At 38.1% G+C, this 23,915-nt stretch overlaps 1 protein-coding gene across 1 annotated transcript in view; it reads left to right on the forward strand.

Moving 5' to 3' along the window:
* The window catches only part of LOC136864296 (solute carrier family 41 member 1), a 190,330-nt gene that overhangs the window by 31,724 nt on the left and 134,691 nt on the right, over positions 1-23,915 (forward strand). The window contains exon 3 of the mRNA XM_067141088.2: positions 7,647-7,826. Coding sequence (XP_066997189.2) covers positions 7,647-7,826 — 180 coding nt within the window. The remainder of the gene's footprint in view (positions 1-7,646; positions 7,827-23,915) is intronic.

Below are 23,915 nucleotides of genomic sequence, written 5' to 3' on the forward strand. Positions count from 1 at the left end.
GAGGTTTGCGGGCACGCCGCGAAACACAAATATGACCTATAGGATGGTGAGATACCTTCCACAATAGCTTGTACAATCTGATCCTCAGGGAAGTGAAGAGCAAACACCCTAGTATAGAACTTAATCTGCCAAGTTTTCATCCAACCGCTGTACACGATAATAGTACTTCTGAATAAGTGAAGACCTGGCCCTAGCCGGAATGAAGTTAGCTAGCAAGTAGGCGTGGAAGTCTTCAATAGATGATTGCTCGGCAATGGCTCTTACTATTTTGTCTGAGAGAATACCAATTGCATAGGGATAGATGATTTGCAAAATCTGACATGGGGAAAGAGAAAAAACAAGGGCATGATCCTAAAATTCAACCAAAAACCTTAAGAATGAAATAACTTCACTGGTAGTGTTAACAGAAAACTTAGAGATACCTCTGAGCAACATTGCTAATGGATGAGGCAAGCTGCTGAACCCAGGTGACATAGTAGGTAAAGGTTTAAGTGGTAAAGATGTTAATTCAGAACGTACATTATTCAACGAGATACGGCGTTCAGATTTGTTGTCCAATGGGGCAGAGGTTGTTTGAGCTCCAACGGTTTTCCTATTGACTTCTCCCTTAGGAGGCACTTCCTTGCTACCTACATTTACCGTGGTGGGTTGATCAGTTTTGGGAGGAACTTCCCCAGTTAACAATTGGGTAACCTTACTGGATAATTCAGAAAGATTTTCAAGAACCATACTAGCTTCCTTCCTCTGAACGTCATTCAACTTCAGAGACAACAGATCGTTAACTCTATTAGAAAAATGAAATAACCTGGCTTGCACACGCTTAATTTGATTAGGAGAAGGATCATTTTCTTCAAAAAAACTAACTACAGATGCTAGCTCAGTAGTATTGTCGGTGATCGTGGAAAGAGAGTCGTCAATTTCTTTCTCTCCCAAAGTGGGGATGGAAATGGGCAAATCAAGGGACTCTCTAAGCTTATTTGTATCTACCGCAACCGTGCCTCCAGATTGCACATTTCTGATAGTTAATTCATAGATCAACTCCTCCTTGCGCAAATAGTTAAGATGGAGAACATCGCGAGGGCCGGGCATGATGACAGAACAATTTTGAAAAAATAAAAAATTTCCAGCAACAGAGAAAATAGTTAGAGTTGTAATCAAAGCAATGTTTAGCCGTCAAAAGGGGCTAAATTGAGACCCATTCAACCACGCTCTGCTACCACTTGTTCCGAGGTATCTGTGGAACAGCAGAGGTGAAAGAAGGTGCGGGGGTGAACGGGTCTCAAACTACGAAATTAAAGTTAAGGTAAAATTTAACAAGGTTATATTTTCTTTTCAAAATCAAGAATAAGAAATGACAAATTGAACAGGTACACAGTAGCCGAAACACAATTCGAAAAAGTACAATTACAGTGATTACAGGATTTGGGCTCCGAGAGCCAGACACCCAATTCTTGAGCTATAAGCCCAAGCTTACAATATACAGAAGTCAACAAAGGGGCAGAAAACCCCAATCATGCCTAGGAGCACTTGCTCCTCTTTACACGGTAAAGCCTCCTCGAGGCATACAACAACGCACTTTTCCAGAAAGAGCAACTCGCTCTTAAAATTTAAGCCTATCAAAGGCCACACCAAACTCCACCTTCAAGTTGTCCTCTAAGGACATAAGCACAGGGGTAAAATACCCAACCTACTGAGGCCTATTAAGTAAAGAAACATGAAAATTACATGGCCTCAAAAATACCAACTTGAGAGGAGGCGTTCTTGCACTCCTAATACATTTGTTTAAAACCTAATCTGGCACTAGGCCGCTAATGCAAGGGCTAATCCCATACTAAAGAGGTGACTTATAGAATGAAATAATTTACATTACGTTAAGGAAGAAAAGGTTGTAAAAATAAGTTCACCTCAATGCAATATGAGTGGGAGCTCGAGAGGGTTAAGCACACTCTATCCCGATTTGTAGTTTAAAAAGATAGAATAGATACCAAGTGTTTTTACATTTTAAGGGAAGTTACATGGTAAAAGGCTTCGGACCTGCCCCGAGAGTTAAACTGCTGAGCTAGCAAGAAAAAAAGTTATTAAACGGCCATTACCTTGTGGATGAACTGCTGCCCGAAGAAAGAGGCGCTTCCCGCCCCCTGCTATGTACTTTACACACTGAAAGATGTTACTGAAGTGGCGCAGAGACCCTAAAATCAGCAGTTTATATACTCTCGCGGAAAGTTCGAGGCGTTTCAGGAATGAGAACACCCTCCCACAAGAATTTTATTGGTTAACCAAGAAAACCCCTACACAAGATGAAGAAGAAACACCTTATTGGTGGAAAATTAATTCGAGAAATTCGGGATTGGCTAAATTCAAAACAAGGGGAAAGAAAGGGTTAATATTGCCAACTTAAACCATGACTGCAAGAAATTTAACAAAGAACAAACTTATGAATTCAAATTTTCTCCAAAAACATAGTTCTTTCACTTCGCACCAGGTTGCACAATTGTACTTCTTCAGTAGTGTCCTCTAGAAGAGAATGTTCACACTTCTTACTACAGGCCAAACAAAACTACGTCGAAAACAACCCAGTTCAGAAACTTCAAAATTTCCAAGTAGTGACATCTTCTGAGAAACTTGAAAATTAACACAGTAGATAAAGTTCAGACTTCCTCCAGCAGAGGAGTTTCAACTGGCGCAAAGTTTGAATTAGCGGCGTGGAGGTGTACCGCCCGGTACACATTAATTGAAAGAAATATCCCATATTTACATTATATACAACAAACAAATTCAATTAATTAGTCTAACCCATAATCACGTTAATGTAAATTAGTTCGTCCGTCTATCTTAAATAAATCATGGATTCAGGAAGCGATCAATGTGTTACATTAAGTAACCTAATTTACCCTGAGTCCCGTTTTGTTGCGATAACATCCCCAAATATATCAAATATGTGTACTCATGCCTGTGTAGAATTCCATGGTCTCGTGGCGATGGAGAAGCCTCATGGCCCCATATTGGTTTACTCATGCATCATGTCGCACTTAATAATATTAACAAAACACTTCTGGGCGATTACCCATTATTAACACCTTACTAAAGAATTTACAATGATTTATACAAAAGAAAACACTCATAGGTTTCCTAAAGACCCATTACACTCTCACTATTATATTCTTCACTTGCGCCCGAACCACAAGTCGCGAACTTTACGACGATGTCATTTTATTCGACCTGGCGCGTATCCCGTTAGTCAACCGGCACTTCCTGACGTATTTCTAGGCCGTCTCGTGATAGCTTCGCTCCTACAGTTCCCTGCTTGGATAGGTATTCACCGTCTATCTTGAAATATTTACTTCAGGCTCCGCACACTGCCTTCAAAATGTACTGTCGGCGTTCCGTTGATCATTAAATTTCAATCGCATGAAATTTTATAAATGTATTAATTTCACCATACTGATATACTGATTATTAACACTCGGTACTATGAATAATCTCACCGTTCATCTTCACTTTCATAACACTCGCGTACTTTCAGCTCTGACTTCGAATGCGTCCCGAGGTACTGACTTACAGAGTCAATGTGTCAGAGTCTCAACTACTTCATACGACTGACACGATTGGTGCGACTGGTAACAACTGGTGATGTGAGGTCCAACTGCTGGTTATTTATGGACGATATGGTTTCCCGCCGGGGTCATCCGCGGTCATACCAGAGTGAGGGGTTTTAGTTATCCTAAATCGGCACTTGCAGGTGGATTTGGATCTCTTAATTTATCCCACTTAATAAACTGGCGATACACATTCATGTGTCGTATTCTGATCTCATATCGTTCAGCGATCATTTCCTAGAATTCTTTATTTTAATTCATCAAGATTACAATTAATCGACATGGGGATGATATCACAAAAATCCCATCTGTTCAATTCGATGATTGGAATATTTTAATTATTATTATTACTGGAGATAACTGGAGTTCATTTTGACTTCGGTTATGTTGGCGCATCTGCAAGTCCTTTACTAATTTTGTCTTTGGCTAACACTGCAGCAGTTCATTTAAATATCTCCCTCTGACAACTTAACAACAAAAGGCCTCGAGGCGTGGGAAACTCTATTGCGAAATATTCTCCGTATTTGTGACGTACGAGCTCCGCTCTTGTTCAAGAATAAATGCTCGCTCACTTCCTTGTTGCAATTAGGACTGTTGTTCTGAGTTCTAGTTTTAACCCTTAGCACTCACGCGGCGGGCCATGCCTGACAACGAGAGTATCCCGCATAGATCTTATGTCGGGTAATGCCCGACATGATTTTCTTCCCTATATAACTCCTTTGCCGGGTTACGCGTGCATGAATTACAGATACAGTAAGCTACTGCAGGCCTTCAACGAAAATTTGAAGCAATGTATAGCTATAATCTCTTTGAAATTAGGCTTTGTGCACATTCTCTGCAGACCCTGTGAGTTTGTAAACAAACGTTGCTTGGCAACACGGTGTCGTTCGAGCAGCGTGAGAAAGAAATAGCCAGACTTTTAGGAGAAAGTGACGTTGATTTTAGTGATAGTGGGAGTGATTTTCAATTAAGTGGTGAGGAAGATATTGCGGAATAAGATGGTGTTGGTGAGTTGAGTGATAAAAATCCTGATAATGAGAAAATTATGCTAAATGGCAATGCTCGTACCTCTTCTGATGGATGGAGGAAGTACCATGACACTGACTTGGACTTCAAAAGCTCATTCACAGGTACGTCAGGTTATAAAACACCGCAAGGTTGAATGAACTTGACTTTTTCCATTTATTACTCTTGACTGACAAGTTATTGTCGGAAATTGTGCGCGAGACTAACCGGTATACTAGTGTAAACATTCAAAAGGTAACGCCCCTCACACACGAGTCTATTAGGAGGTTGTGGATAGATGTTACTTTTCCTGAAGTCAAAAATTTTTAAGGTTAGTCCTAAAAATGGCAATGAAGTGTAAGCCTAAATTATGATGCGAGAGTGGATTTTTTCAGCAGTACTTGCAGAAAAAAGCCTGGATTACATCCCGGCGAGTGTTTTGGGAAGTTTCACACAATGCACTATTACAGACAAAAAGTGACTGTCCGAGATAATTTCATGTTTGAAAATGCTAAACATTGCACTTGAATACTGTATTGTACTTATGTTATATTTATTTTGTGTTTGCTTTAGCTAATTTTTATAAATATGCTGTCAGTATGTTTGTGCAAAGGGTTAACTATCACATTCTAAATATACAGGACTAGGGGACCCGTGCGAGAAATTTCGTCTGTTTATAAAGTATGTCGTGGAGTACTAATCGCAAACCTATTTTGTACCTAACATCATAGTGGTAGTACGTGCAAGTATGAGCGAACCATGGTGTTCCCCGCGTGGTGGTACTAATCACAAGTAATTTCACGGTTCTAATACAATCACACCTTGGTCAACCCTTTTAGTCGCCTCTTGCGATAGGCAGGGGATACTGTGGGTGCATTCTTCGTCAGCATCCCCCTTCCCCCACAGGATATTTTTTGGTTTTACTATCACTCTCTTCTTAACTGATAATTACAGCATATTATGACATAAAACAGACGTCCCAGCAGCCAAAATGTGAAGTGGACAGCAATGATGGCGCATATATTCCTACAGTAACAGTCTTTGGAAATTGCACAATTTGTACAATTTTTATAAAATCAATTTTAAAAGAATTGATCGATACTTACGAAATGAGAACACAATTTGTCACTGCTAACGTCTATTCTCCTTCTTCTGAATGCTCATTTGTCACGATCGGTACTTGTGAGCGCCGCAAAAGGGATCTATACTACTGAAATAATATTTATATATAGGCCTACTAGCAATTACCCGCGGCTTCGCTCGGGTGGATTTCGTAATTTGATCAGAGTAATCGTTCCTCAGCATTGTACCAAGACATTATCTGAAAATTCCTAAAGTATAAAAACTCACCCAAAAATTGAGTTTCATTTACCCCAGAAATTCTTTGTAAACCATGTTTGTGGCATTACCTTTTGGGGCTAAGACGACCATGCGACATAGAACTGTACATGCGAGAAACAGTCTTCTTTCAAGTCAAAAAATAAATACATGTTTCTATATTTTTAAAGGAAATTCCAAATAACCATTCCCACATATGTAACATATTCAGTTTTTGAGATATACATAATATCCACATAAAAAGAATTCAACCCCTTGATCAATCCTTCCCCTACCCCATCTAAGTGTATTTTCCGAAAGCAAAAATATGTCTCCTTATTTTTAAAGGAGATTCCAAATATCAATTTTCACGTCTGTAATATTTTCAGTTTTTAAGGTACGAGTATCCCAATAAAAAACAAACTATTTTCACTACTTTTCACCCCCTGTTTAGTGCACAGTCCAATTCTCTGTCATGTTCCAACAGTCTGGTCCAAATTAGTTTTGCACATTTTGACCTAGTCAGATTAAACTCAGAACTTTCATTCGTAACTAATTATATAATTATTATGATTATTATATTCTCTAAATATGAGTGTAGCGAGTATTTACAACCTTACACAAAAGTGTAATGTCTCATTTGCAGTTATGAAAGATTACTAGTTTAAAGAATTTGTTTTTTGTGTGCCTTTCTTCAGTGAATTTTTCACTAGGAAATGTATTTTTACAAATATTTTGGATGCTCCATTTATGAAACACTCATAATCAAGGTATAAAATATGTTGACAGTAAATGTAGGGAATATTTCATGCCTGGGCCAAACTTGTCAGCTGACGAATCTGTTGTTGGTTTCAAGGGAAGAATATCCTTTACAAACTACAACCCCAAGAAACCAACTAAGTGGGGGCTCCGTCTGTATGTTTTGGCGGACTCTCTCTGTGGATACATTGTATCCTTTGTGCCTTACCACGAAAAATTGACAACTTTTCATTCATATTTGCCGCTTTTATACCGCAAATTCAACTGAGACAATTTGCATTCATAGATAAACACGCCTAGTACAACATGTGTGCAGCTCTACTCAGTGTAAACAGCTGACAGGCTGCGGGTAACCATGACGATACACGGCTACATATCTCGTATTATTTCCATGGAGATAACAGAAAAGCTTCCTTTGTGCACAAAAATGTGCTCTGGAAACTCCGGGGATGTCCATCAATCAGGTCAAAGAATTTCAATAATTAACTCGATGTTGGACCAGTTACAATAAACCATGATATCAAGGTTGGACAGGAAAAGTTTAACGTCTTGCTTGTGCATAAGTAATTTAAATTGGACATCTTTATTTGTGTCGTTTCAATGTTTGTATCTTAATTATGATGTCTCAAGTCCGGCCCCGCAGTGTAGGGGGCAATGTGTCCGCCTGTCACCCGGCGGCCCCGGGTCGATTCCCAGCCAGGTCAGGGGTTTTTAATTGTAAATGATTAATACCCCTGGCCTGGGGACTGGGTGTTTGTGTCGTCCTCAATGTTCCTTTCCTCACATTCAACACTTTACACTTCCGCCATTTACATCATACATGCAGGTTCCTCACATATTGTGCAAGTAGGGGCAAAAGATCTTCATAGGTCGACGCCCCAAACAAATAGCATTAAAAGAAAGAAATTGTCTCAACAACATTCCATATTAGTCCATAACTTTTCATTTTGTATGAAATTTCTTTTCCAGCACTGGGTAGTTTTTGAAGATATAACAGAAATTGTTATCTTAGTCCCTGCATTACTTGGATTGAAAGGCAACCTGGAGATGACTCTTGCATCACGACTATCTACACAAGCTAATCTTGGCCACATGGACACCCGTAGTCAGCTTTGGAGTATGATCCTTGGCAACCTCTCCTTAATCCAGGTAATATGCTTTTGCTGCTACAGGTTTATGAAAATTCATTTGAGGTATAAAATTGGAATTGGTTTATTTTGTATCATTTATATTTAATATTTTATAAGATTTGTATTTTGTAAAAATATTAGGGAGCAAAAATTCCTGTAACTAATTATAATGCTCTATAGATGTCTCCATTAACAGCTACAGTAGACGTCTGTTATAGCTAGAAATCTTAACAATGAAAAATTTACTCGCCATAGCGGATTGTTGTTATATCAACTTTTTGTAAAAGCCAGGGGAAATCCCCACACACATTAAAATTGATATGAAACGGCAATCAGTTTCTTCAAAACTTGCGTTTTCACATATTTCCATACTACAGTTTACTTGATAGCTATTTTTCTAATTCTGAGACAATGTGCTCATTTCATTCTGAAAAACTGGGGTAGTATCATTCCAGTGGCTTCTGTGGCAAACGTTTTAGTTCTCTTTTTCAAACAGTGTCACCTAACCTAGCCTATATGCATCATGAAAACATGTTTCAAGCGCCAGCAGAATAATGGTAACCTTTTTTGCTATAAATTACATGGAAATAGCCTTTCCACAATTTAACCAGACACGAGAAAATACATTGAAACCTCTTTAGTGTGTGTTCCTCATTAAGACGATTTCTTGCTTAGCATGTCATAAATTCAAAGTCTCTATTCAAGTCATATTAAATCTATACTAAAATACCTCGCTGATAGCGACACAAATTTTTACTATTACCACTTAGTACGATCACATTTTTCTTAGCCCTGAAAATGTTCTTTGTCATCCTTTGTGAAAGGAACGTGATTTCCAACCTAGATTAGAGCCCTCGCCACAGGGGGCATGTCGGGGAGAGGTGCACGAAAATGGGTAATACCCTTGAATTCGTGAACTTTACAGGGTAAATTACACCTTCGGGATGCACACTGTTTTACTCAGGAGAGTTCAGTTTTGCTCTCCTGTTTTCATTGATATTGCTGAATAATCCAATAAGCCTCTTTGTGCTTATATTTTGCATTCCATTCAGAAGTAAGAAATTTATTCTGTGTTGATTGTTATAATGAAGGGTAGCAAATATTTGTCGCGTGATAGCCTACCTACAAATTAGGAACATAATTGTCTGAAGTTGACTAGCATGGTACACCTACAAGTTGATCAAAGTGGTGTCGCATTTAAGATGATGGCCAAAGCCATCCTCTCACACATGGCCGAGTTAACATTCAGATAATTCCTGGTCAGAGACTGTGACTAGAAAACAGTGTTTAATAACCCACTGGTCCAAAATATAAGGCTTCAGATGGCGTGATCTGCAATAATGCGCTGATACTTTTTTAACAGCAGTGCAACTGTTTTTATATTTTGTTGTCTGGTGTTTTACACACCTTTTAATACACCTTTGAATAAGCCTCAATGGAAAAAGTTTTTGTATTTGTTCTCTTGTCCTTTTTTCATGCATTTTAATACAGTAGAAGTCTGCTATAGCGAGTACCGCATATAACGAGAACCCCGTTATAACGCCAATTTTTTGCTGTCCCTTCAAAATTCCGATATTAAACTGTGTATTATCCTTCGGTTACAGCGAGAGCCCTGTCACTGATGCATCCGTTATTACGAGCGCTTAAGCGCGCACGATTTTTCCAGTTACCAATATTTATGCACCCCAGCGATTATGTTGCTTGCGATCGATTACCTTCAGTAACGTTTCCTTGCTATTTCCACTAGCGAGTTCTCTCGTCGACATTCGAAGGCGATGTCACGGTCGATTAGTAACACCCGTCGACTCCTGTTCTGTAAAGAAAATTTGAAATGAAAGAGGACATTTTTGTGATAAATGCGTAAATAACGTGTTCGATAACTGTTGTTAACTCATTAAAAATAAAGGCTGACTAAACGATCACGTAGTTTTAATGCTAAATACTACAGTTAAGTAAGAATGGGATAATCTTGAGATATGGCAGAGTGCATAATTGATTTCAGAGGTTAGTTTATATTTTCTTGCATCTGGTTATATCTGGTCAATTTATAGCGAGAAGGTTATAATTTCTCTACTGACACTTGAAGCGTGTTTTCATCATACGTATAGTACGGTTAAGTTAGGATAAGTGACGCTGTTTGAATAAGAAAACTGAAGCGTTTGCCACAAAATGCGATCAGTCATCTTTTGTATGGTATAGTTTTCTTACTATATGGATTTGCGAGCTCTCTCGTCGAAATTCGAAGGCGATGTTGTAGTCGATCAGTAACACCCGTCGACTGCTGCATACCTGCCAACTTTCCCGATTTAGGCGGGAGACTCCCGATTTTCGACAGTTTTTCCCGCCTCCCGATTATTGTATTATTTCTCCCGATTTTAGCTTATTTTTTGATGAACTTCAAACATTCGTTTTGAAATTCGGCCATTTCAGCATTGTACGCCAGTGGCTGAATGTCCTTCGTTCATTGGCCGCTTTCAAATGAAATATCGACGTATATTAATATGAGAAATGCGCTTGAATGTGCGATGTTTATTGAAACCTGTATATCGCGATGCGTATACAGATTGTCAATCTCTCGTTCTCGCATGCTATGTTTGTGTTCATCCACATCAGTCTGGTCGATTCTAGAGACTAGTCACTAGATTTGGGGTCTATTTCAGTAATGTAGTGACAGAATTTCAAATATATTGACAAGTGACTTTTCTAGAGATTCATTTGGAGACAGTTCTAGGGAATTTTAATTTATTACTTGATAAAAATAACATTGGGCTTCGCATAATCGCGCGGGCACGTGATGCAATATATTACTCTATGCATTTGCTAAGTAGTGGACTAATGCATGACTAATTCACACCTATGGAGCATGAGTTCATACTATTTTCAGAAGGCTTATCAGAGACCGATCATCTCGCTAACATACTTCCTGTGAGGTAATAGAGATGTGTAATTTTTAGCCTTGTAGCCTCTTATAGCAACAGTCGGGTTTTGAGACAATAACTGTTATTATATATACCATAGTACTCCTGTATTGCGCAAGACATGTATTATAAGCAAGTTTGACCATTTGTATCTCCTGATTTTTCCTGATTTTCATATCAAAATCTCCTGATTTTTGGTTTTGTAAAGTTGGCAGGTATGCTGCTGTAATCTAAAGAAAATTCGAAATGAAAGAGGATAACACTTTTTCATAATTATTTGCATAAATAACGTGGCCGATAGCAGTTTTTAACTAGTTAAAAATAAAGGCTGAAGTTAAGTAAGAATGTAATACACTTCAAGATATGGCAGAGTACATCACTGATTTCAGAGGATAGTTCATATTTTCTCGCGTTTAGTTACATTTCGGAAAGGCTGTTCAATGTAAATTTTTAGCAAGGAGGTTAACGTTTCTCTACATGCATTACTAATATGTTTTCATGATACATATACGGTTAGGTTAGGCGACACCGTTTGAAGAAGAAATCTGAAGTGTTTGCCACAGAAGCCTCCGAGTGATACTTTATTTCTCCGAATCCAAGACAACTTTTTTTTCTCAGAACTTCATGCGAAAAATAAGGATTGTCTTGCATTCTTGGCCTAACAGTAACGAATACCACTGGCAACTACTTTGGTAACCACGCTGCTTCTTTTCACTCCCGCACCCACACGTATACACAAAACTCGTTGACAATATGTGACCACCTCTTTATTATACATTGCTAGCCGTGACAACTGGTTGTACAGTGCTTGTGTGTAACGTCACTGGATCTTGGGAAATAGTGAGGAGAGAATGACGTTCTATTAGCCTCTACAAAAACGTTTCTGAAATCTGCAGAATGGCATCAAAACATTAGTCTTCAGATTCTTAGAAAGGCCATGGCTACTCAGTGACAGAATTATAGCGCGTGTACTGTACCTGACGCTTAGCAAAATTAAGTTTTATAGACAGCAGGAACATTTTCGTGATGGATAGTAGTTTTGTTAATATACGCGGAACAAGTATTGCCGGCAAATTAACAACAGGTTCTCGTCGATATTATGATGCCAATTTTAAGTTGATGGTTATTAAACATTTGGAAATGTAGAATAATTGTGCATAGGCCTAACTAAAGCCAATATTTGACGTTAGCGTGAAGACAAAGATAGCTTAAAAAATTAGTACTGTACAAAAAAATGCGACAAGGGCGCTTTAAAGAAGTCGAAGATGAAATTGTGAAATATGTGCACGAAAAACTCAAGGGCAGAATGGCCATACTGTAGCGCAATAAACTCTTTCCTTGACCTTCAACGTCTGTAGGCCTATACATCGCTAACCGCTGAAGTTGGCCAAACCCGGCAAGCAAGACGTGCGCGTAGTGGTTGCCGGTTATATCTGACGCTGATTAAAAGTAACAGTTTTATAGGCAGCAAGAATATTTTCCTGATGGATCGTCGTATTGTAGAGATGCATGGAATAGGTATTGCTGGCAAATTTTCAACAGGTTCTCTTCGGTATTTCGGTGCCAATTTTAAGTTATGGTCATTAAACCCGCATAAATAAATAATAATTGTGCAGCCGCAAAAATATATGACGTAACGAAAGTCTGTGTTCGGCGTCTAAATTGCGTACTGTTCAACAAAGGCATTCATATGATTTTACAAAGCACTTTTTGAGCCTGATTTACATTTTTGAAGGAAAAAGTGGAGTTCGTCTTGGATTCGGAGAAATACGTTACTATCATTTTTTCAGAATCAAATTAAACTCGCACATTCACGAAAAATAACAAACAAGTAAGCCATAGTGTGGATACCATCCGCGGAAATGTAAGTTTTGAACAAACTTATTGGCTTTTCATGCTGATTTTAATGTGCATGGGGGTTCTTCCGACTTTTTTACAAATATCTGGTATAACGACTATCTGCTATAGCGAGTAAATTTTTCGCTGTTATGAATTCTCGCTATAATGGACTTCTACTGTACTCTCACCTCATCTTTAGAAATGGTAGAGAGCCTAAATCTTTCAGTGTACTCATACATACATGACGTAAAATGCACGCATGTAAAAAAGAAAGAAAAAAAAGAAAAAGTATAACAAACATATACAGTGCTTAGGCGTACATATTCCTGTTGGTTAGATTTTATTTTTGTATTCAGTAGTACGTTTTATCGTTTGATACATTCTCTTTCCTTTTCCTCTGCAGAAACGTCCTAACAATTTTTTTCTGAATAAGCTAACCTCTGAAATCAGTTATCCACTTTGCACCGTATTTTGAGGTGTATCCCATTCTTACTTCATTTCAGTATATAGCATTAAAATTAACCCTTTCCCGCCCTTAACGCCCAACTGTTCATTTTACCTTCCGGTCCTTAGCGCCCGGCTGCATTATCTGCACACATCTGCAATCTATGCGATAGTTTTTTATTTTTTCGGCAGTGAAGTATCCTTGAGATTTTATGCCTAGTGAAGTGTTTGTAAGGCATTTGTGAACACACAGTACAATTTACAAGTCTTAGGTAATAAAAGAAGAGTGATAATCTGTCCTGACGTTGCCTAGGCAACGGTCTTGAACTTCCGCGAGCGTGGGTCAGCTGTTCCATTCATAAACACGGCGGGATTGAATACTGCGGCTATTGAAACTGAGCTGAATATAGGCAAAGAAAGTGACACAGAATCATTGAGTAGGGCTGTTGGTAAGTGAGTGAATAACATATCAACGAAAATAATTTTAATGTTAACAGTGATGTAAATGAAGACGGATATCGAGAAATCAGACCTGATGGCGATGCCGCGGCATTTCAGGTAGAACAAACATTTTGTTTTGTTACTCCGAATGATTATATGGAATAATACCCATGTAGTTGGTCCGTTATTGGACATTATACATTTTCCAGCTAACTCATTCCTGGTTGCCAGCGTTTCGCCCTAGTGTGCTAAGTTGGGCTCATCAGTTGGTAAATAATACACCCACCAATATGCATGGCTAGTGCGTACCTTGGAGGCCACTGCATAAGCTACTTGGAGCCACCGGCAGTGCCAATACACTATGAGAGACTTTGTCTTATTTCCAAAATTGATGCCTGCCTGGCCATCTGATGATATAGATGTTGATTTCCATAGGGAACCTGAAATATTTGTCCCGAATGAGTAAATTTTGTAATACCAATATAGTTGGTCCGTTATTGGACATTATAAATTTTCCAGCTAACTCATTATATGGATTATACGGGTGATGTATATGTAAAAGGTGACGAGAATCTAATTGTGATGGGAGACTGGAATGCAGTTGTAGGCCAGGGAAGAGAAGGAAATAGAATTGGAGAATTCGGATTGGGACAAAGGAACGAAAGAGGAAGTCGGCTGGTTGAATTCTGCACTGATCATAATTTAGTCCTTGCCAATACAGTAGAACCTCGATAATTCGAAATCGGTTAATTCAAAATCCCACGTAATTCGAAGAAGCTTTCGTTCCCGGAAACATGAGATACAGTTTTGCATGTTATTTAAATTGTAATTCTAAATATGGATAATTCGTAATTCGAAGTACATTGTCGGCCCCATTACCGAAATTCAGACTTTTAATTCGAAACTGCCTTAACATTTTAAAACAATAGTATGTTACAGAGTAATTTCAACTCGAAATTTATCCGCGTCATAATAGAACGCGTGTTCCGGAATGTGGAGGGGTAGCTTTCCACACTTACACTCACTTCGGTAGGTCTACAGTGCGCTTCATGATTGCCAAGTTGAATGAAATCGGAATTCTTATGTATTCAACCTTTTAAGGAATGCCGTAATGTCACGCAACAGGCAGTGTGCGGGAAAACAGAATGCGCGAACACTGGCGATGCCGACAGTTGACGAAAAAGCGTGGCTCAAATAATAAATTCGTAGGCACCGAACAATATTGTCATTGCCGGTGAAACTGCATTGCTTTATTTTAATGCGAGCCCAAACGGTCTTATGGTTTTAAAGAAGAAAGTGCCAGCCGGAGAATCATACAAGGGTCGGGGATGATGGTCATTGTAGTGCGTTGCAATTGCAGTGCACATGGAAGCGAGAAACTTTATCCCCTCGTCATAGAAAAGTTCGATAAGCTACAATGTTTTAAGGGCGTCGGGCACTTTCCATCCCAGTACAAAGCATCTAAAAATGCAAACAGTACAGATATCCAAAAAATAATGCATTTGCACAGGGGAACCAGCATAATTTATCCTCGTCTTTGAATTGTATGATTTTTTTTTCTTTCGTTGCGTGAGGTTATGTTCGTCAGTGATTTATCCAAGTGCATTATTTGAAGATTGTAAATGCACCTTGTTGGATACATTTCGGAAATAGTTTTTCCATGGCATTGGAAAGGTTTAAACTGTGAATCGAGGTGATTGCATGTATTAATGGGTCTTAGAATACTTTGTGACGCGGCAAGTGTTTACATTTCTGAAGTACGAGAGAAGTGCCATGGCGGGAAGGTTTGATTTTAAGGGCATCGGGTACTTTCTGTGTAAATACAAGGCATCTAAAATGCATACAGTATAGTACTCCAATGAATAAAGCACTTACACATGGGAGCCAGCATAGATTTCTCCTCGTCTTTGAATCGTGCTTTTTTTTCCTTTCTTTCGTTGCGTGAGGTTATATTTGCCAGTGAGATATGCAAGTGCATTATTTGAATACTGTAAATGTACATTTTTGGATAAATTTTGGAAATATTTCTTTTTTCATGGCATTTGAAAGGTATAAACTGTGAATCAAGGTTAACTGCATGCAGTAACGGGCCTTAGAATATTTCGTAACGCGGCAAGGGTTGGTACTTCTGAATTGCAAATTAGCGGTTAATTCGAAATCACGTAATTCGAAGTCCGATTTTTTAGTCCCAACGACTTCGAATTAACAAGGTTTTACTGTACTTAGTTCAAACACCACAAACTACGGCTGTATACGTGGACGAGACCTGGAGACACTTGAAGGTATCAAATAGACTTCATTATGATTAGACAGAGATTCAGAAACCAGGTGTTGGATTGAAAAACTTTCCCAGGAGCAGGTGTGGACTCTGACCACAACTTGTTGGTCATGAAATGCCATCTGACGTTGAAGAAATTGAAGAAAGGAAAGAATGCAAAAAGATGGGATCTAGACAAGTTGAAAGAAAAGAGTGTGAGGGATTGTTTCAAGGAACATGTTGCACAAGGACTAAATGGAAAGGCTGAAGGAAACACAGTAGGGGAAGAGTGGATAGTCATGAAAAATGAAGTCAATTGGGCTGCTAAAGAAATGTTCGGAAAGAAGAAAAGATCAACTAAGCATTAGTGGATACCTCAGGTGATACTAGACCTGATTGATGAACGACAAAAATACAAGAATGCTAGAAATGAAGAGGGCAGGAAAGATTACAGGCGATTAAAGAATGAAGTGGCTAGTAAGTAGAAGGTAGCTAAGGAAGAATGGCTTCAATCCATCACTACTGATCTGCATTTAGGGCAGTCGCCCAGGTGGCAGATTCCCTATCTGTTGTTTTCCTAGCCTTTTCTTAAATGATTGCAAAGAAATTGGAAATTTATTGAACATCTCCCTTGGTAAGTTATTCCAATCCCCTTCCTATAAACGAATATTTGCCCCAGGTTGTCCTCTTGAATTCCAACTTTATCTTCATATTGTGATCTTTCCTACTTTTAAAGACACCACTCAAACTTATTCGTCTGTTGATGTCCTCCCACACCATCTCACCACTGACAGCTCAGAACATACCACTTAGTCGAGCAGCTCGTCTCCTTTCTCCCAAGTCTTCCCAGCCCAAACTTTGCAACATTTTTGTAACGCTACTCTTTTGTCGGAAATCGACCAGAACAAATCGAGCTGCTTTTCTTTGGATTTTTTTCCAGTTCTTGAATTAAATAATACTGGTGAGGATCCCATACACTGGAACCATACTCTAGTTGGGGTCTTAGCACGGACTTATATGCCCTCTCCTTTACATCCTTACTACAACCCCTAAATACCCTCATAGCCATGTGCAAAGATCTGTACCCTTTATTTACAATCATATTTATGTGATTACCCCAATGAAGATCTTTCCTTATATATTAAGACCGAGGTATTTACAATGATCCCCAAAAGGAACTTTCACCCCATCAACACAGTAATTAAAACTGAGGGGCTGAAGGAGAAGTGCAAGGATGTCGAAGGTTGTGTGGTCCTAGGAAAGATAGATGCTGCATACAGGAAAATCAAGGAAACCTTTTGAGAAAGGACATCTAGGTGTATGAATATTAAGAGCTCAGATGGAAAGCCACTTCTAGGGAAAAAAGACAAAGCAGAAAGATAGCAGGAACATATCCAACAGTTGTATCAAGGTAGAGATGTAGATAATTTGGTCCTGGGACAAGAAGTGGCTGTTGATGCTGATGAAATGGGAGACCCAATTTTGAGGTCTAAAGTTTGACAGAGCTGTGAACGACCTAAATAGGAACATGGCACCTGGAATTGATGACATTCCCTCTGAATTACTGACTGCCTTAGGCAAAACCAGCATGGCAAGGTTATTCCATTTAGTGTGTAAAATATACGAGACAGGAGAAGTCCAATCCGATTTTCGGCAGAATGTTGTTATACCTATTCCCAAGAAAGCCGGTGCTGACAGGTGTGAAAACTACCACACCATTAGTTCAGTAGCTCATGCCTGCAAAAACTAGTAGAAAGAGCCAGCTGTTCTTCAAGCTGGCTCAGTCAACTAGAAAATGTTATGCATTTTAAGAGGCCATGTAAACCAAAACTAGCATCTGTGACAAATCAGATCGGTCACCAAAGCAAACCATTATCGAAGATAGTGTAGTAAGTAGCCAAACTCATGTAGGCCTATGTTATTCTCCTATTCATAAAATACCGGTACATGAAACATCAGGTCAGAAATCTCCATCAATAATGAGTATTACAAAAGGTAGTTGCCGAGAGGTAAATGGCATCCAAAAGAAGGATAGCAAGGGTAAATCTCTCAATTTATTGCAAGTAAATATCCAGTGCGTTAGAAATAAGTTCTTAGAATTAGAATACTTTTGCCAAACCGAGAAAGTTGATGTGATTTGTGTATCGGAGCATTGGCTTTCTGAAAATCAAGTAGAATATTTTGTGCCCCGTGGATGTACTGTTGCAGATATGTTTTGTAGGAGTAAAAAGAAAAATGGGGGAGCTGGGATTTTAGTTAGAGAGTGTTTTAATTTTGTGAAAGTTGATTTAAGTCAATATTGTGTAGAATTAGAGGGAGAATTTAGTTCTGTGAAGCTGGTTGATCAGAATTTGATAATTGTTAGTTTGTATAGATCTCCAAATGCTGATGCTTGTGTATTTCTTAAGAATTTTGAATTGGTAATGGAAAAAATTTTGAAGTTTAAGGCCAAAGTTGCTGTTTGTGGAGATTTTAACCCTGGAACCGGCAAGCAGTTCACCTTCACGCGGCAAGCATTTAGGCGAGTTTTGCAAGCAACTTTTAAAAAATTCATAAAAATGTTGTTTTTCAATTTATTTTTAAGTACAACATGTCATTTTATTCAGAAAAGGACGAAGAATACTATAGTAGGAAATTAAACTTACCAATTTTGTATCCTGAAGCAGTATGGACGAAGTATCCAACACACACTAAGTATTCCAAAATAATCCGAAAGTTATGGGCAACGTGTACGTAAAAAGTAATATTATGTGATAATTTTACTATATACAAAATTTGCACAATTTTATGCTGATTAAAAATATGTGCAAAAGGTTTCACTACATTGAAGTATTGTAAAGTAAAATAGAACTGAAGTAACACAGGCACATCGCACCAAGACGTGAGTCTACTTAGATTCATCCTCGCTACCTTCGAAGTGGCTCATCTTTCTTCCTGCTTTCATAGGCCTCCAAAAATGTTCTAATTTATGGTAGTACTGTTGATGGACATTACAATTACATCCTGGGCACAAGAAGTGGGTGCTTGACTGTTTTTCTGCAGTCGAACAGACAGGGCACAACCGCAGTTTCTTTCCTGGGAGGCGTACCAGCTGATGTCCCTTTTCTCCTGAAGGTCCAGGTGAAAGGTTTTGAAGAGTTTCTTCATCTACAAGACCTTCGACAATACTAACCATAAATTCCTCCTGTTCAAGGGGTTTGTCGGTGTTCGAACTATAGAGTTTATAGGCATCAAAAATTACCATTACCAACAGGTTATAGAATATTTCTTTCCAGTCGAAACGTTTTAGTGACATGACGTTAGAAAAAAATAGAAATAAGTTATTTGCGATTTTGAAGTGTACCACTGTTTTTCAATGTTGTTATTAGGGTTCAGACCCATATTTATAACTAGAGAAATGATTTTTTTTTTCATTTCTTATACTGTAACGTCAATCCATCTTTGCAGACGTGAATACGGACCCTATTTCCGGAATTCGTTTTATTTCGTATAATTTCCTGTGCGTATGCATTTATTAGTTTCAGTCACTAAAAGATTCCGGATAGCATTGGAGAAAACAAATAGAAATATGTTAGAGGAGGACTGCTACTGGGAGGGCAATTTCATATACCTGCGTTTCTAACCTTGAACTTCTCTTCCACTTTTATTTCTGGCTCTGGAGGATAAACTCTTGTCCACTTCGGTTCTGTTTTGTCAACTGCATTACCGTCATTATCATTATTATCATCAGTGGCTGGTTCATTGTGTTCCACATCATCGTCAATAACAGTGTCGAAATCACTTAGCCCAGGCTCATATAACTTGCCACTACCTGACGAATTATTGTCAACATCATCCTCAATTCCTTCTAAAAGTACGTCACTATCACCTTCGCCGTCCAGATCAAACAAACAATTACGAATTTCACTACTTCCCTGAAAATTCATTCATTTTGCGCCACGAAAGCTAATGCACATCGGACAATCACAGCAAGCACAACAGAATGACCGTCTGCAAAGCGTTCTCGTTTTTCCACGTGTATACCGCACACTCTGTCACACTAAACTACTTTAGAGTGTGGTGTATTTATCGAGTAGAGTTTCCTCTTCAATATTATGCAAGATATGTCATAAAGATGTTGAGTTTCAAGGCGCTATCTCAAAATTAGTCAGTGCTGGCGTAATGCATCTCGATAGCGACTCTGCCGGTTGAGTAACAGGGAAATGAGTCGCGATCGCGACGATTGCCGGTTCCAGGGTTAACATACAGATGGCATATTCAGATGGGCAGATTTCTAGAAATTTTCTGAATTTACTAAGAACTCTAAATTTAATTTGCACAAACAAGTACCTACACGTAATAATGCATGCTTGGATAATATTATTGTAAATTTTTTGAGGGATTTGTATAAACTTAGACTTGTTGGTAGGGGTTTTGCAGATCATGACCCCTTGCTTATATCATTATATCTGAACCAGCCTGACATAATTTACAATAATGAACCTGTTCTGATGTGGGTAAAAAGTCAGGGTGATGATTATATTAACATATTTATTGAAAGTCTGGAACAAATTAACTGGGGCTTTGTATTTGAATTTCAAATGGGAGAAAATTATATTGAAACTGTATTTGGAAACTTGTTAGATAAATTGGTTGAATTGTGGCATTTATGTTCACCACTGATAAAAATTAGTCATAATGGTAAACTGAAAAGCAAGAAGTTGAACTGGTATACTGAAGAATTGACTCAGTGTAGAGAAAGAATGCTTTTGCTGTATAGAATTTATAAAAACTCTTTGTCAAGGTGGAACCGAGCAGAATGGCATGTATAAAGCTTATCTTAATTGTGAAACGTTATATAAAAGAAAACTTATCCGTGACAAAACTTTAGCTTGTGAAAAATATATTGAGAATGCACCCAACAAATGCAAGGCGGCATGGGATGTTATAGTACAAGAACACATCCCTACTTGAACTCGAGACATATTTCTCGATCCGGAAGAACTGAATAATTATTTCTTAAACTCTGTAAAAGAAATCGGAGATCAAATTAAGGCAACAGGTACAGCTGCGAGTGACTTTCTTCACAATCAACACCCCTGCCGAAACACTTTCCATTGGGTTGAAATCACATGTGATGAAGTAATTAAAGTTAGCTTAAAATTTTCAAACTCTAAGAGTATGGATTATTATTGGTTATCTAATTACATCATCAAAAGAATAATACATTTGATTTCTGAACCTCTAGCTTTTTTTTTTTAATTAGTGTTTACAGTTTGGAGTTTTCTTGATCTACTTAAATGTAGACGTTTTGCAAGTACGAACATTTGACTAAATAGTATTTAAAAATGGGGACAAAGAATTTCTTCAGAACTATCGTGCCGTCTCATTTGTTCCAATAATTTCTAAAATATTTGAATCACTTTTGTACAATTAACTTAGCAACTATTTTGATACTTACAATCTCCTATACGACTGTCAGTTTGGGTTTCGACAAGGTAAATGTACTTCTGCTGTTCTTGAAATTGTTAATCAGATATTAACAGCGTTTGAAAACAAGCAGGCGATCTCTTTGGTGTTATGTGATCTAAGTAAAGCTTTTGATTGTATTGATGAAATTTTACTTGCAAAGCTTGAGATGTATGGTGTCGAGTATCCCTCACTGAACATAATTAAGTCATACTTAAATAACAGATATCAGTTTGTCTCAATTAAAAATAGGTATTCCACTTTGAAGAAAGTTCCAACTGATGTGCCACAGGGCTCTGTCCTCGGTCCATTTTTATTCATTCTGGCAGTCAATGATTTACCGCAAAATGTCAAATGTCATGATCTTATATCGTATGCGGACGATACGACGTTAATTACAAAACACCAGAGCATCTCAGGTTTGCATCAGATGTCACAGGAAGCTCTTGCAACTGCAATGCATTGGTTTTCATCCAATAGGATGTTGTGCAATGAGGATCAAACTCAATTTGTCACACTAGGATTATCCAAAGATATTGAAAGTTAGTCAGTCAAACTTTTGGGTTTTCATATTGATGCTAAATTGAACTGGGAAACACACATTGATCATGTTTGTAAAAAAAATATTTGATGTGGAAGTTGAGGGATTTAGTTAGCAATGACTACCTAAGGATGGCATATTTTGGTCTCTTCCAGTCACACATTGCTTATGGACTGTTATTATGGGGGCATTCTTCTCATGTATATAATATTCTAATGCAGAAAAAGGTTATCCAAACAATGTGTAGGGCTGGTGCAATTGACGATTGTCGACCTCTCTTCATTAAGCTTAAAACACTGACAATTATAAATTTGTATATTTATATATCTTTGTCATATGTTAAAAACAACATAAATGAATTCAGTACTAGAGAAAACATTCACCTTCATGATACTCGGGACAAAGCAGACATTCACATCCCAATTCACAGGCTGTCAAAATCTGCTCACTCAAATAAAATAATTTAAGATTATTTAATAAATTACCACATTCTGCATGGTCCACTCCTTTAAGTAATTTTAAAAGAAGAATGTATGATTGGTTAATAGAAAATCCATTTTATAATACCTCTGAATTCTTAGAAATGCAAAATGTTAATAAGTTTTAATAAAAGGTGTCATTTAGCTTTAGTAATATTAAGTACTAAATTATTATCAGTTGATGAAGCCTATTTCATTGTATATGGTCAATGCAGTGTTCTCCCCAGAAATTTTTGTCAGCCGGGTGGCAGGAATAAGTAGCTGGGTTGGGGAATACTACTTCAAAAATTAATGATAAAATTTCAATAAATAAATTGTTTATTTCCCTCTGGTTGATATAGGCAGGGCACATACATGGATTAACAATAACATTAGAGAGTTAAACATAAACATCAAAATTGTTTTCACTGTTATCACGAACAAGACAAAATAAGATATATCTTTTTCTACCATTAAAAAATTGAAATTTACTTTTAGCATGATGTTTTATATGTTGATTCTTCTTTTCTTCTTTGAGGTCCAGTTGTCTGCAGCTCTTTCATAATTGAATTTTGTTGAGTCTGGCCCCTCTAGTGAAATCAACATCAAATTGTTGAGTGTGCTCCGCTTCATACGATTCCTCAAACAGGTTTTAACTCTCTTCAAAGACGAAAATCCCCTTTCACATTCAGCTGTGCTCACAGGACAGTCCAATAGCAGCTATAGTTCAGTTATTATGAGTTTCGACTTGACGTTTGAGCGCTGCCTTTTGGCGGAGGGTAAGTGAATTAATCAACAGCCAATCATAGACAGCCGATCGCTCCGATAGAGAGCGTTAGACTCCAGTTGCGGTTAGCAGTGTTGTCGATTTGTTGTTTGCTGTAACCACGTGCTACCAGCTGTGTGTTGTATTGTGCTCAGTTCTTTTCACGGTCTTTGTGCGTCTTCGTGCTAAGTTGTTGTTCGTTTATATTTCGCAGTGTAGAGTTTATAAATGTATTGTTTAGTATTTTTAATAGTATAGTGCGTTATATTGTAGTAAATAGTGTGTAACAGGTGATCTATTTTATACAGTAGCTTAGTTTAACATTTCGTTCGGTAGTTATATAGTAGGTTAATTTTAGGCCCGTGTGTGAATTTGATGTTCTGTCATGTCGACGCCTACGTTTAAGGATGAAGCTCCCAAGAGAAGAAAGCCCTTCGGACGAGGTACTCCACTAAGGAGCCGGGCCCGGGAAATTGTTTGTAATGTTAGTCATTCTTGACAAAGCACCAACAATGGCGGCTAGAAAGAATGAGTTGATTAAGTGGTTGAAGGAGCACAATATTTCGGTTCGCGATAACATGTGGAATGGGAATCTTGTGCATCTCTTGAAACAAAACAAGCCCCAGTACCCAGTTTATGTGGTGGATAGCCAGAAGGAACGGGCATAAAGTAGTTCAGACAATTATGTTGAAGACTTTATTATCTCTTTAGAGTCAAGCGAGATTGAAACCTCAACAGACGATGACAATGCCGATAGTGACTGAGAAATGAGTGGTATATTCGCTTTGTAGGATTATTTCCTTCGTTACGGGAGACTGAATCTAACAGCAACTCGAGATCTTCTACATGGTGAGTAGAAATTTAATTTAATTTTCTCACGGTTTATCTGTTCGAGCATTGACATATTTTTATCTTGAAGCCTTATCGTAAATGTGTTGTGCATTATTGATCTTACGTGAATCATGTATGTTGCTACAAAGAATAACCGATTATGGA

This window comes from Anabrus simplex, chromosome 2 (assembly GCF_040414725.1).
Source record: "Anabrus simplex isolate iqAnaSimp1 chromosome 2, ASM4041472v1, whole genome shotgun sequence".
In the NCBI taxonomy this organism is placed as follows: domain Eukaryota; kingdom Metazoa; phylum Arthropoda; class Insecta; order Orthoptera; family Tettigoniidae; genus Anabrus; species Anabrus simplex.